General features: G+C 45.8%; 1 protein-coding gene across 3 annotated transcripts in view; it reads right to left on the reverse strand.

The window, feature by feature from the left end:
• The window catches only part of LOC119965352 (glucosamine-6-phosphate isomerase 1-like), a 28,223-nt gene extending 17,194 nt beyond the window's left edge, over positions 1-11,029 (reverse strand). Inside the window, exons 1-3 of one of the 3 annotated variants that reach the window (XM_038796003.1) lie at positions 10,908-11,029; positions 5,502-5,651; positions 2,127-2,228 (exon numbers count right to left, since the gene is read on the reverse strand). In XM_038796003.1, coding sequence (XP_038651931.1) covers positions 2,127-2,228; positions 5,502-5,625 — 226 coding nt within the window. In that variant the 5' untranslated portion in view covers positions 5,626-5,651; positions 10,908-11,029. Of the gene's footprint in view, positions 1-2,126; positions 2,229-5,501; positions 5,652-9,854; positions 10,163-10,907 lie in introns of those variants that run through there. The other 2 variants (XM_038796004.1, XM_038796002.1) reach the window with 2 other exon arrangements.
• Positions 11,030-12,419: the final 1,390 nt, after the last annotated feature.

Here is a 12,419-nt window from a genome sequence, read left to right on the forward strand (position 1 = left end):
AATCAACCATGATTGAATGGTGGAGTGGACTCGATGGGCCGAATGGCCTTACTTCCGCTCCTATGTCTTATGATATGGGGGAGAAGGTGGGATTAGGCTATGGAGTTGGATTGATCACCCATGATCATAATGAATGGCGACACAGGCTCGTAGGGCTAAAAGTCTCCTTCTGCTCCTATTTCCTATGTAATATTATTGTTTATTGCAAGGGGTTTTCTTCAGTTAAACAGGGCATTGGTAAGACTGCATCTGGAGTACTGTGGATAGTGTTGGCCTCCTTAGTTGAGAAAGGATATAAATGCATTGGAAGCAGGAGGTTTATTCAATTAATACTTGAAATGAGTGGTTTTCTTATGAGGAACGGTTGGACACAGTAGGCTTGTATCTGCTGGAGTTTAGAAGAGTAAGAGATGACTCGATTGAAACATACAAGATCCTGAGGAGGCTTGGCAGAACGGATATGGAAAGGCTGTTTCCTCTTGATGGAGAATCTAGAACTAAGGGCCATTATTTAAAATAAATGTTTGCCCATGTCAGACAGAGATACGGGAGAAAAATCTTCTGAGGGTGGTGAGGATTTGGAACTCTCTTCCTCAAAAAGCAGTGGAAACAGAGTCTTTGAATATTTTTAAGGCAGAGGTAGATAAGATTCTTGATAAGCAAGGAGGTGATGAAAGGTCAAAGGGGGTAAGCAGGAATGTGGAGTTTTGGTTAAAATCAGATCGGCCATGATCTTACTGAATTGCGGAGCAAGCTCCAAGGGCCGTGTGGCTTACTTCTGCTCCTAATTTGTTTGTTCACATGTGCTGACTCTTGGGCAACTTCACTACAAATGATCCTCCAGTCTGAAAATCATCCATTAATCGTTACTCTCTCTGTCCTGTCACTGAGCCAATTTTGCATCCAAGTTGCTACTACCTCTTTTATTCAACAAGCTGTCACAAGTCTATTATGTAGCGCTGTGTCTTTTCAAAGTCCTGTACACCACATCAAAAGCATTACCCTCGTTGACCTCTTCAAAAAATTATGGCTTGTGGAATAAAAGGGACAGTAGCAATATGGATCCAAAATTGGTTGAATGAAGGAAGTAGAGAGTACCGGTCAATGGATATCTTTTCGGCTGGGGGAGGATTTGTGGTGATGTCCCCCAGGAGTCAGTATTGGGACCTTTGCTTCTCCTGATATATATTAATGATCGAGATCTTGGTGTGCAGGAGACAATCTAGAAGTTGTGGATAATACAAAACTTGGAGGTATTGTGAAGAGGACAGTGTAGAACTTCAAAAAGGACATAGACAGCTTGGTGGATTGGGCAGATAGGTGGCAAATGAAGCGTTAGGTTCTGCAACATGGCAGGAAGCACATGAGAGAAAACAAAATAAGGTGTAAAATTATTTTGCGGGTGCAGGTGCAGAGGGACCTGGGTGTTTATGTGCATAGATCATTGAAGGCAGCAGGACAGATGGAGAGAGCAGTTAATAAAGCTATATAGTATTCTGGGGTTAATTAACAGGGGCCTAGAGTACAACAGCAAGGAGGTTACGCTGACACTAATTAGACCTCAGCTGGAGTATTGTGTACAGTCCTGGGTGCTGCGCTATAGGAAGGATGTGAACACCTTGGAGAGAGTGCAGAAGAGGTTTACAAAAATGGTTCCAGGGATGAGAAACTTGAATTAGGAGGACAGATTGGCGAGCTTGGGGCCGTTCTCCTTGGAGGAGATTTGATAGAGATATTTAAAATCATGAGGGAGCTGGACAGAGTATATAGGCAGAAACTGTTCCTGCTCTTAAAAAGATCAAGAACGAGAAGGCACAGATTTAAAGTGATTTGCAAAAGAAGTAAATGTGATGTGAGAAGAAACTTTTCCACGTAACGAGTGGTTTGGGTCTGGAATGTGCTGCCTGGAAGAGTGGTGGAGGCAGGTTCAACCAAGGCATTCGATGATTATTGGAATAGAAACACTGTGTAGGACAATAGGGAAAAGGCAGGGGACTGACTGGCAGTCAGTCATGATGCCCGTTTGGAAAGCCGGTGCAGACAGGATGGGCCGAGTGGCCTTATTCTGCACTGTGACAATTCTGTGCTCCTGAGATAAATTTAAAGTTTTATTGCACCACACTCACCCACATACTCATCCATGTTGAACGTCTTCACATATTTGAACGACAGATCTCCATCATTATAATATTCAATTAGCTTTTTATAGCATCCCAGCGGAGTGTCTCCTGTAGAATATTTTTTTTAATACTACGACATATGAATTCTGAAGATGTACACAGCAATAAAACAAACTAATGTCAATCACCCACTTTATTGTCTCCTCTCCCAATATAATGCAACATAGGATCAATCATTTAATCAGTGATGCGTTTTGAAAGAAGCACTTGGAATTTTGTTTGTTCTTTCATTGGATGTGGGCGTTGCTGAAAAAGCCAGCAGCTGTTCCCCATTCCTAATTAGCCTCGAGTGGTTTGCTGGAGGAAAATTAACAGTTGCCCACATTACAATGGATGTGGTCATGTGTAGGCCAGACCAGGTAAGGATGACGGATATCCTTCTCTAAACAAAATGAGTGAACTAGATGGATTTTTACTATCAGAACGAATAATTTTCAATTCCAAAGTTTATTGACTGAATTTCAATTCCACCAACTGCCTTGGTGGGATTTGAACCCTTGTCTGCAGAGTATTAGTCTGGGCCTCTGGATTACTAGTCCAGTGATATTACCACTACACCACCAACTCCAAATGGCAATATAGATGGATGCAGACTTGTGGACACTGTACATTTTCGGCGGGATTTACCACGCAACCATTTCACGGCGGCAGGAGGTGGCCTACCATTGGCTAGCGGTGGGATCTTCCTGTCCTATCTTTGTTTACGGGGTTTCCCATTGAATGCACCCCTCGCTGCCAAGAAACCAGTGGCGGGAGTGCACTGTCCGGTAGATCCCGCCGGCGTGAACATCAGGAAAGCTCCGGCCTTTGTAAAATATACATCATCCTATAATAAGCTTCATTTACAGAAGAGTAAAAAGTACAACCAGTTCATGGACTAGGACATTTAGTTAGAGACCAATGGGGAATGGACTTTCAATGTGCAGTCAGGAACCCAACACCAGGATAGATTCCATGTCCCAATTTTTAAATGTAATTGGCCTAATTGGCTAGGAGGCCACCAGTCTGGCACCTACAGCAAAGGTAAGTAGTGGCTGCCACTGTCTCGCCAATTGGAGCAGGCAGCTCCTGGGAAGGTGGGAAGACCATGGATAAGAAACAAGGCAAACAGTGACCTTGCAGACAAGGTAGGACCAGCACTTGTGTCGATGATAGTTAGCCCTATGGGTTTGTCTAAGACCTTACAATGAAATGCATTTGGGCCCTGTGGCAAACCCGACAGTTGTGTACTGATGATGTGTACAAGGCTGTCCGGGGTCACCATAAAAATATTTGAAAGTTGCATTTGGGAACAGGAGCTCAAGTTCCCTACTCCACGTTCCCTGCTCTTTCTCCCTACCCTTTCAAAATTCAAGGCTGTCCCAGAGGCATCGGGATCCCAAGACGACCATGAGGACCAGGGTTTTCAAAGCAACCCTGGATTGGGTCATGTCCCTGTGGTCCTTTGCAAATCCAGTCCTGGGACTGTGACTACTTTAATGACTTGTGAGACAAGATTAAACCTTTTGGTTTACAAACTGCACTTAAAACCAGCAGAAGATTGGACTGAAGTCAGAAAGCAAGTTTTCAAACAACTTTCACAGTATGGCACATTTCTATCAGCTTTTACTGCAGGTTACTCCGGTGGACTAACACTGCACTATGTACATTCTAACCCTTCTTCCTGATTCCCAAATCCTGTCTTTGCTTTTACTGATTTTCAGCTGCAATATGTAACTTTAACCTTCATATGGCTGTTCACATTCATCAGTTGCTCCACATGTCAAATTCAGAGTAATGAATCACTAGTCCGAATAAACCAGAATAGTGTTTAATCCCGAGTTTAGGTTAGCCCATTTTAGTGTGCAAGAACCTCATAAACGTGTGATAGAAACCCAGCAACCACAACGGTTTCAGGTGTTTGGGTGGTAGGGAAGAGAAGGACAAGAAAAATAAAACTGTCATGTGGAAAGGTTAGAAGTAATGTTATTGCATTCATGGAGATGGCCATGTGTCAGACAATCTGCAGTGTTCTTACCAAAAGTACCACTTGTACTTGTATTTTTATATAGAGGGAAGAGAAAACAATATTGTACATCGATGTATAATTCGGTTCTGACTGGCTGTAACAGAACATCAGAATACAGACAATTGAACTCGGGAATCAGCCTTCAAAAACCAAATAAGATTGATGGAATACAGGAGATCTAGATGATGTGTTGTCAAAATTGCGACATAAAGCCACCCATAATCAGGCACTAATTTGGCCGTACCACAAAGAAAAGGTATTGGGCTGGACTCTCCGTCGGCTGATGCCGAAATTGGGAAAGGCGATTGAACAGAGAATCGCTTTTGACGCCAAAATCATGGCGGATGCCAGGTTCACGCCAAAACGCAATAGTCCAGTACCTCGACAGCGGTGCCAATGCGTTCCACTCCGCACGTACAGTAAACACCGTTTGCGTATCATTAGTGGGCCTGACCCTGTATTCTCCAGGGCCTTCCCGATTCTCCGCCTCCATTGAGAGGAATTCCCAAAGGCAAGGTTCACTTGCGCTTTTTTTTTAAATCAGGACAGAGGCGCCATGGCTGCTCAAGGGGGAGAGGGTACAGAAAGTATCCAATTGTGCTATAGAGTGCTGATAGTTGTGTCGTTGACCGGGGGGGCTTCCGCCAGGACAGGGGCAGCCATGCAGCTGCACATGCCGCCAACTGCACACTGCGAACTCTGTGCCGTGGGTCATATAGTTGTCCCCCAAGGTCACCACCCAAGGTGCCCTCTGCCCCAGCCGACCCATCAACAGGATGGGCGCACTCCAGTGCAATCTTGTTGGCTGGGATGAGCGTGTGTTTGGAGTGAAGTGTGTGTATATATGGCTGCAGCCTGTCAGTCTCCGGAGCGTCAATCTTGAACCAGGCAAATCCGGCACCGTTTTTCATTGGAATCAATTGTGTTCCACGTGACACCGGTGCCAGCCCCTCAATGGTCGCTAAATCGGTCCAGGTGCAGCGCCAGTTTTGCTGTCATAGATGTCCATGAATCCTGCCCCGCCGTTGGCATAGAATCATAGGATTTACAGTGCAGGAGGAGACCATTCGGCCCATCAAGTTTGCACCAACCCTTGGAAAGAGCACCTTAAGGCGACACCTCCACCCTATCCCCGTAACCCAGGAACCCCACCTAACCTTAGAGTCAGGAATGGAGAGTCCCGCCCATTATCTTTTGATGTTAATGGGCAATGATGAACATTTACCTGGGCACTAAATACAACCAGACTAAACGACCAACAGCACAAACTCAATTCATATCAAATATCTTCCAGTGTTATTACTGTTACATACCAGTTGGCAAACCCAGGGTGAAGTACCTGTCTGGACCAGGGTTGAACCTAACCATCCGATTCCTGATGTACTTTGCAGCCCATTCGCAGACCTTTATGCGATCCTCCAATATTATCAATTTCATGATTGTTTCTCATATATTCAAGGAACCTGAAAAAAAAACAAAGCACTTTGCGCTAAAACTTTAAATGTACAATACTGCCTCAATTAGGTACGTGGGGTTCTGCCTAGTTCCGGGAGTAAGTCCAAAGGCTCTAGTGTCCTGTTGGCCACAGTATAACAAATTTCCTTGGAAATACTCAAAACGACAGAGACATTATTTCACTCTCATAAGCTCGCCAAAGTGTCTGAGAATATTTCCCCCCACCCCATGCCCATTAAAAATGGACATGCATAAACTAAGAAACATTCCACAAATTGCAGGGAAGGAGAATATTATTCTTGTTCAATAACAGCAGGAGGCATCTAAAAGTGGAGATACAATGGTTGAACATGGTTGAGAGGCAGTTCATTATTTATAAGGTGTCCATCATTATATTCACAGCCTCAAGTGGTTAGTAATTAGCCAATTCTGCTATTTCTTCAAATCACGTACAACCTTTCAGTTCTATGGGCTGCAAAAGATGGTTCCACCTGGATGGGCACCCAAATAAAGTCATTTCTCTAAGGGAAGAAACGGGGAGCGTTAGCTAACTATTGTAAATCATTGGATTTGTACAAATATGATCAAAAATCAATTTCCAATATTGGTCTCCTCCCCTTCCACTGAGATTTTTAAATGAATTATTTTATCCATTATTAGATAATAGGCTGTCTTAGATAATGACGTTCAAAAACTTGCAGAGAAAATCAATGAGTTAGAAGGAAGGGAATGAATTTTATTTCACATAGTTATGTTGTTCCTGCTAGTGAACACGAAATATATTGTTTCCCCTTTCCTGACATCAAACAGTCCTGACTGCAGAGAACAAATTATTTCAAATAGCACTTAAGGGTGTATCTGTACAGACAATAAAAAGAGAGATCAGCAATAAGGGCTGGCTTTGCCATAAGTGGACAGGAAATGAAGTGTCATTCAATGGATCACACTCGCAAGAGTAATTGTGAATGGTACTTACCAAAGATTTAGGCTGAAGCTTTATTTCATCCTGGCTATGTGCCATTGCAGCATGTAGCTACATCGATATACCTTCTAGCTAAGTGTCAGAAATAATCATAAACTACGCAGAATTCTGTCTGCGGTTGGGCTGAAGAATGGTTCGGCTTCAAGCCAAACACACAGGTCTCCGAAAAGAAAAAGGGGAGCGTATTGCAATTCCGTCGCTCAAAATACCTTTCATTAAATGGCCTGGAACAGGGCAGCACGGTAGCATTGTGGATAGCACAATCGCTTCACAGCTCCAGGGTCCCAGGTTCGATTCCGGCTTGGGTCACTGTCTGTGCGGAGTCTGCACATCCTCCTCGTGTGTGTGTGGGTTTCCTCCGGGTGCTCCGGTTTCCTCCCACAGTCCAAAGATGTGCAAGTTAGGTGGATTGGCCATGATAAATTGCCCTTAGTGTCCAAAATTGCCCTTAGTGTTGGGTGGGGTTACTGAGTTATGGGGATAGGGTGGAGGTGTTGACCTTGGGTAGGGGGTAGGGTGCTCTTTCCAAGAGCCGGTGCAGACTTGATGGGCCAAATGGTCTCCTTCTGCACTGTAAATTCTATGAAAACACTAACTTCACACTGACTCTAGAATTGGCTTCCGAGTTGAAGGGGGTCACGTTGAGAAAGATGAGAGACAGGAGGCTGACTGTGGCCCTGCTGGACACAGTCCGCAGCCGCCATGCCAGCGTCACAAAAACTGAGAGCACACGTGTCCCTCGCCGACGGGAATTCGGCCCATCGGGGACGGAGCATCAGTTACGTCCTGAGGCGGTCCCAACGGTGTGCGCCATATTCTTCGATGATGGCGTTGTGGAGGGGACGGAAGCATCCAAAAACAGGCGGCGCCCCCAATTCGGTCATAAACCGGAATTCTCCGCCCGATCGGCGATTACAATATCGGCGTCGGGCAAGAATCCCACCCAGGAGTTGTCAGAATTTGTTGACAGGAAACAATGCAAATGGATAATAAAAACAGCAACTTATACTGATATCGTATTTCCAATATATTGAAATGTCCCAAGGCACTTCACAAAAGGAAGTATTACGAGGAGATTTTAGGTCAGATGACTAAAAGCTTGATCAAACAGGTAGGTTTTAAGGAGGTTAAGAAAGAATGAAAGCAAGGTAGAGAAATGCAGGGTATATGCAGGGAATTTCAGAGCTTGGGACCAAGGCAACCGAAAGCAAGGCCACTAGTGGGGATGCACAAAGAGGCCAGAATTGAGGGAGCTCAGATATCTGAGGGCTGTGGGGCTGGAGGACAGACACACCAGTGCTAGCCAGAATTTACTAGTCTTTTTTTTTCAATTCTGGAATTTGCTTCCCTAGTGAAATTTTACCAGTGACAATAGTGCCAACAAAAAAAAGAGTTGAAAGTTATATACAAAACAGAAGAAAATCTGATGAAAATGAGCGGAAAGACTCTTTCCTATGAGAACATTGGAAAATAAAACTGAAACAAACAGACAAGGGGACTTTGTAGCCATTGGAATAACAGGAACCATGGATTGAAAGGGCTCTAAACCTGAAAGGAAAATACAGAAAGTGTTTCAAAATGTTTAGCACTGCCTTTAAACAAGCAGAAAGCCACCATTGCTGAATAAACCCAACTGTGGGATTAAGCAAAGAATTTCTGTTGGCGATGGCACAATAAATTTAAAGGCACAGTATGAAAGCTGATGCTAGTGGGGTAAGGTGGGGAGTGAGACAGGGAAGAGACAGAGAACAATAAAAGCAAATGAACGACAATGGGCGGGATTCTCCGGCCTCGTTCACCCGGCAAGCAGAGAATCCCGCCCGAGGTCAATGGAGTTCTCCATTGTACGCGGCTCGCACATGGCGTTCTTGCAGTGGGTGGGGCGGGAGAATCCAGCCCAAAGAAGGAGATTACTCCTTTGGAGGTTCTTGTCTGTAGGTATCATCCAAAAGCAGTGTGATCTAGCACACTCTCAAAACAGGAAAACAAAATAGAGCACTTAATTGAATCTCTATAGTGCAGAAAGAGGACATTAGAGTCCGCACCGACCCTTGGAAAGAGTACCCTCCTTACACCCCATCCCTACCCTGCCTACACTCCGACCCAACCCATCCCTGTAACCCACCTAACATTTTGGAACCAAGGGGAAATTTAGAATACCCAATCCATCTAACCTGCACCACCTTGGACTGTGGGAGGAAACCTGAGCACTCGGAAGAAACCCACAGACACAGGGAAAAGTGCAAACTCCACACAGTCACCCAAGGCTGGAATTAAACCCGGGTCTCTGGAGCTGTGAGGCAGCAGTGCTAACCACCATGCCACCCGTTCATATCGCTATTAAACCCAACAGAACTCTATTAGCAGGTGCCTGCAAATTCTCAGCAACTGCAAAATAATCTGATCTGTATTAATTTCAAAGATGTAAATCAGTGGTGTTCAAACTGTGGAAGTGGAATCTAGCTGTAGCAATCCTGGCTATAAGATACTCATTCTCTTGCAATTCGACTTATTTGTCGTTGTTCCATTTCTATTGCCTGTCCTTGGTGCTGTTGGCTGCTCAACCTAAAAAACAGAAGACCTTAATTTGAGCAACTTGAGGATATTAAATGTTGATGAATGAGACACTTGCCCCCATGGCTGGGTGGTACAAACCTACGTGACCCAGGGGCTAAAAGGCCTGTGCACTGCTGCAGGGAACGGTCCAGTAAGCACTGGGGAATACATAGAACATGGTGCCGAAGGAGGCCATTCGGCCCATCGAATCTGCACCAACCTACTTAAGCCCTCACTTCCACCTTATCCCCGAAACGCAACAACCCCTCCTAACCTTTTGGACACTAAGGGCAATTTAGCATGGCCAATCCACCTAACCTGCACTTCTTTGGACTGTGGGAGGAAACCGGAGCACCCGGAGGAAACCCACGCAGACACGGGGAGAAAGTGAAGACTCCGCAGTGACCCAGCGGGGAATCGAACCTGGGACCCTGGCGCTGTGAAGCCACAGCCACACTTGTGCCACCGTGTTGCCCAATACTTTAAATTCGCCTTTCCCACCAGGTAAAGTTATGCTGCAGTTTGCTTTGCTGGGGGGCAGTTGGGGCATTCACACCCCAGAAGCTTAACAGGAAAACTCGGAGCTTGTGAGCACGGCCACCGCCTGGCCGGGGTGGAGGGACACGACTGCCACACAATTTCCACCAGCCACGGAGATGAGCGAGTTCCGTACCTTTACAAATCATCAGTTTGGGCGCTTGAAAATGTGTCCTCCTTGCTTGTGAGCGGATGCATTTGAGCACCAGCCCTGCCTGCTGAATCCCTCAATCCTGAGGCTCAACAGGTCTGCCTGCACCTTCTGTGCTTCCCGCCTTTCATCCAGTAAGAGATACAATGTAAAGGGAGAGGGGGTGGGGTCTGGCTTATTGGTGCTGGTCTGGACGGACCACCCAGATCCTGCACCTTTCCATCTCCGCCTGTCCCAGATCCAAAGGAAGGGCCTCGCTGGTGTGGAGCCACCGTAACTCCCGGAGCTGCTGCCTCCTGGTTGCAATAGCCTCCCCCCCCCCCCCCCCAAAAAAAGCAAAGCCGGCTCGGCACATTTGCCGAAGGCTATTGCAACCACGGGGGGGGGGGAGGGGGGGAGGCTATTGCAACCACGGGGAGGGGGGGGGGGAGGCTATTGCAACTTCTTGGTGGGGGGGGGAGGCTATTGCAACTTCTTGGTGGGGGGGAAGCTATTGCAACCACTGGGTGGGGGGGAGCTATTGGAGGGTGCTATTGCAACCACGGGAGGAGGGAGGGGGGGGGGGGGCTATTGCAACCACTGTGGGGTGTTGCAGCGCCTAAACTTTGCATCTCACATGCTGAAGAGTCTCAATCAGTGAGCCATACGAACCTGAGTTTTTAAAAGCGGTAAAGTGAACTCCGGATACCAAGAGGGGGTGAAAAGCACCAGTGGACCCTCCCCCAAACCCCCCAATTAAACATGAAACCCACAGCAGGTGGAAGTGACACATTGAGATGTCTCGCCAGGCCAGCAAGGCGAAGAAGTGGAAACTTTGCAAATCAACGATTCAGCCTTTGGTATTGTGAGCCCTGGACTCTGACACTCAAAAAGTGAAATCAGCCCAGCTTTTTTTAAAAAATCCTGAGCAAGGAGCTTGTCCTAAAGGGGAAATTCTCGAGGGCGATTCTCCCATCATTTGCCGAATTCCCAAGGATCAGGAAATCGACTGCATTGATCCAAGCTTCCCCTCCCCGAGGCTTTGCCTCTGTTACTCACCCAGAGCAGTGAGCTGACCCTCCAAGCTCCGATTCAACACCAGCAGCAAATGCCAGCTCCTCTTACACTCCTCACCAAGCCCTTATCTGATTTCTAATCACCCCAGCGCAAACAGAGGACGGTCATATGATTTTTGTTGCCGGTCAGATGATCGGAAGAGAAAAAGGAAGAAGAAGGAAATTAAATTGTTCGGATGGTCAGGAAATGCCCCACTCTTCCGAAGGAGGTTTGACACACAAAGCTTCACACAGACGCAGGGTATTCCCCATCGGCAACAAATGTTATTGATTTTTTATCTCATGTCAAATAAGTCGAGTTTTAAAAAGACAGGTTTGCAATTCCGCCTCATTGGTTTAAAGGACTCTCAGGTATCCGTGACATGTTACCCTGTCATCTGAACTCCTTAGAGAAACAATTTGGATGAAGGGGCCGGAGGGATGGTTTCTAAATTTGCTGACCGCACAAAGATAAGTAGGAAAGTAGATTGTGAAGAGGACATGGGGGGGGGGGGGGGGGGGGCTTCAAAGGGGAATGGATAGGTTAAGTGAGTGTGCAAAGATCTGGCAAAATCACATAGGTGGGGTTACGGGGATAGGGTGAAAGCATGGGCTTAAGTAGGGTGTTCTTTCCAAAGGCTAGCGCAGACTCGATGGGCCGAATGGCCTCCTGCACTGTAAATTCTACAATTCTATGAAAAGGAGTATAATGTGGTAAAATGTGAAATTGTACATTTTGGCAGGAAAAATATAAAATAAGCAATTATCCAAATGCTGCGAGATTGCAGAGCTCTGATGCGCAGAGGGATCTGGGTGGCCGAGTGCATGAATCAGAAAAGGCTGGGATACGTACAGCAAATAATTAGGAAAGTTAATACAATGTTATTGTTTATTGTGAGGTGAATTGAATATAAGGATCAGGAGGTTATGCTTCAGTTGCACGGGGCATTCATGAGGCCTAATCTGAAGTATTGTATACAGCATTGGTCTCCTTATTTAAGGAAGGTTGTAAATGTCTTAGCAGCAGTTCAGAGAACGTTTACTAGTCTAATAGCAGGAATGGGTGGTGTCGTTTTCTGTGGTTGAGCTTCAATTGGAGATCCTTGACTTTCTCCAGGTGAAGATGCATATCATGCAGTAGTCAGGATGTGGGGCAGAAAATAAATCAGGAGATAGAAAAGGCATGTAAAAAAGGCAATATTACAATAATCATGGGGGACGTCAATATGCAGGTGGACTGGGAAAATCAGGTTGATAGTGGATCCCAAGAAAAGGAATTTGTGGAATGTCTAAGAGATGGATTTTTGGAGCAGACTGTGACAGCCTATTCAGGAACAAGCGATTCTGGATTTGGTGATGTGTAATGAGGCAGACTTGATTAGGAAACATAAGGTGAAGGAACCCTTAGGGAACAGTGACCACAATATGATAGAATTAACTCTGTAGTTTGAGAGGGTGAAACTGGAATCAGATGTAACTGTATCATAATTAAATAAGGGGTAACTACAAAGACATG

The sequence above is a fragment of the Scyliorhinus canicula genome, chromosome 4, assembly GCF_902713615.1.
Source record: "Scyliorhinus canicula chromosome 4, sScyCan1.1, whole genome shotgun sequence".
Taxonomy (NCBI): domain Eukaryota; kingdom Metazoa; phylum Chordata; class Chondrichthyes; order Carcharhiniformes; family Scyliorhinidae; genus Scyliorhinus; species Scyliorhinus canicula.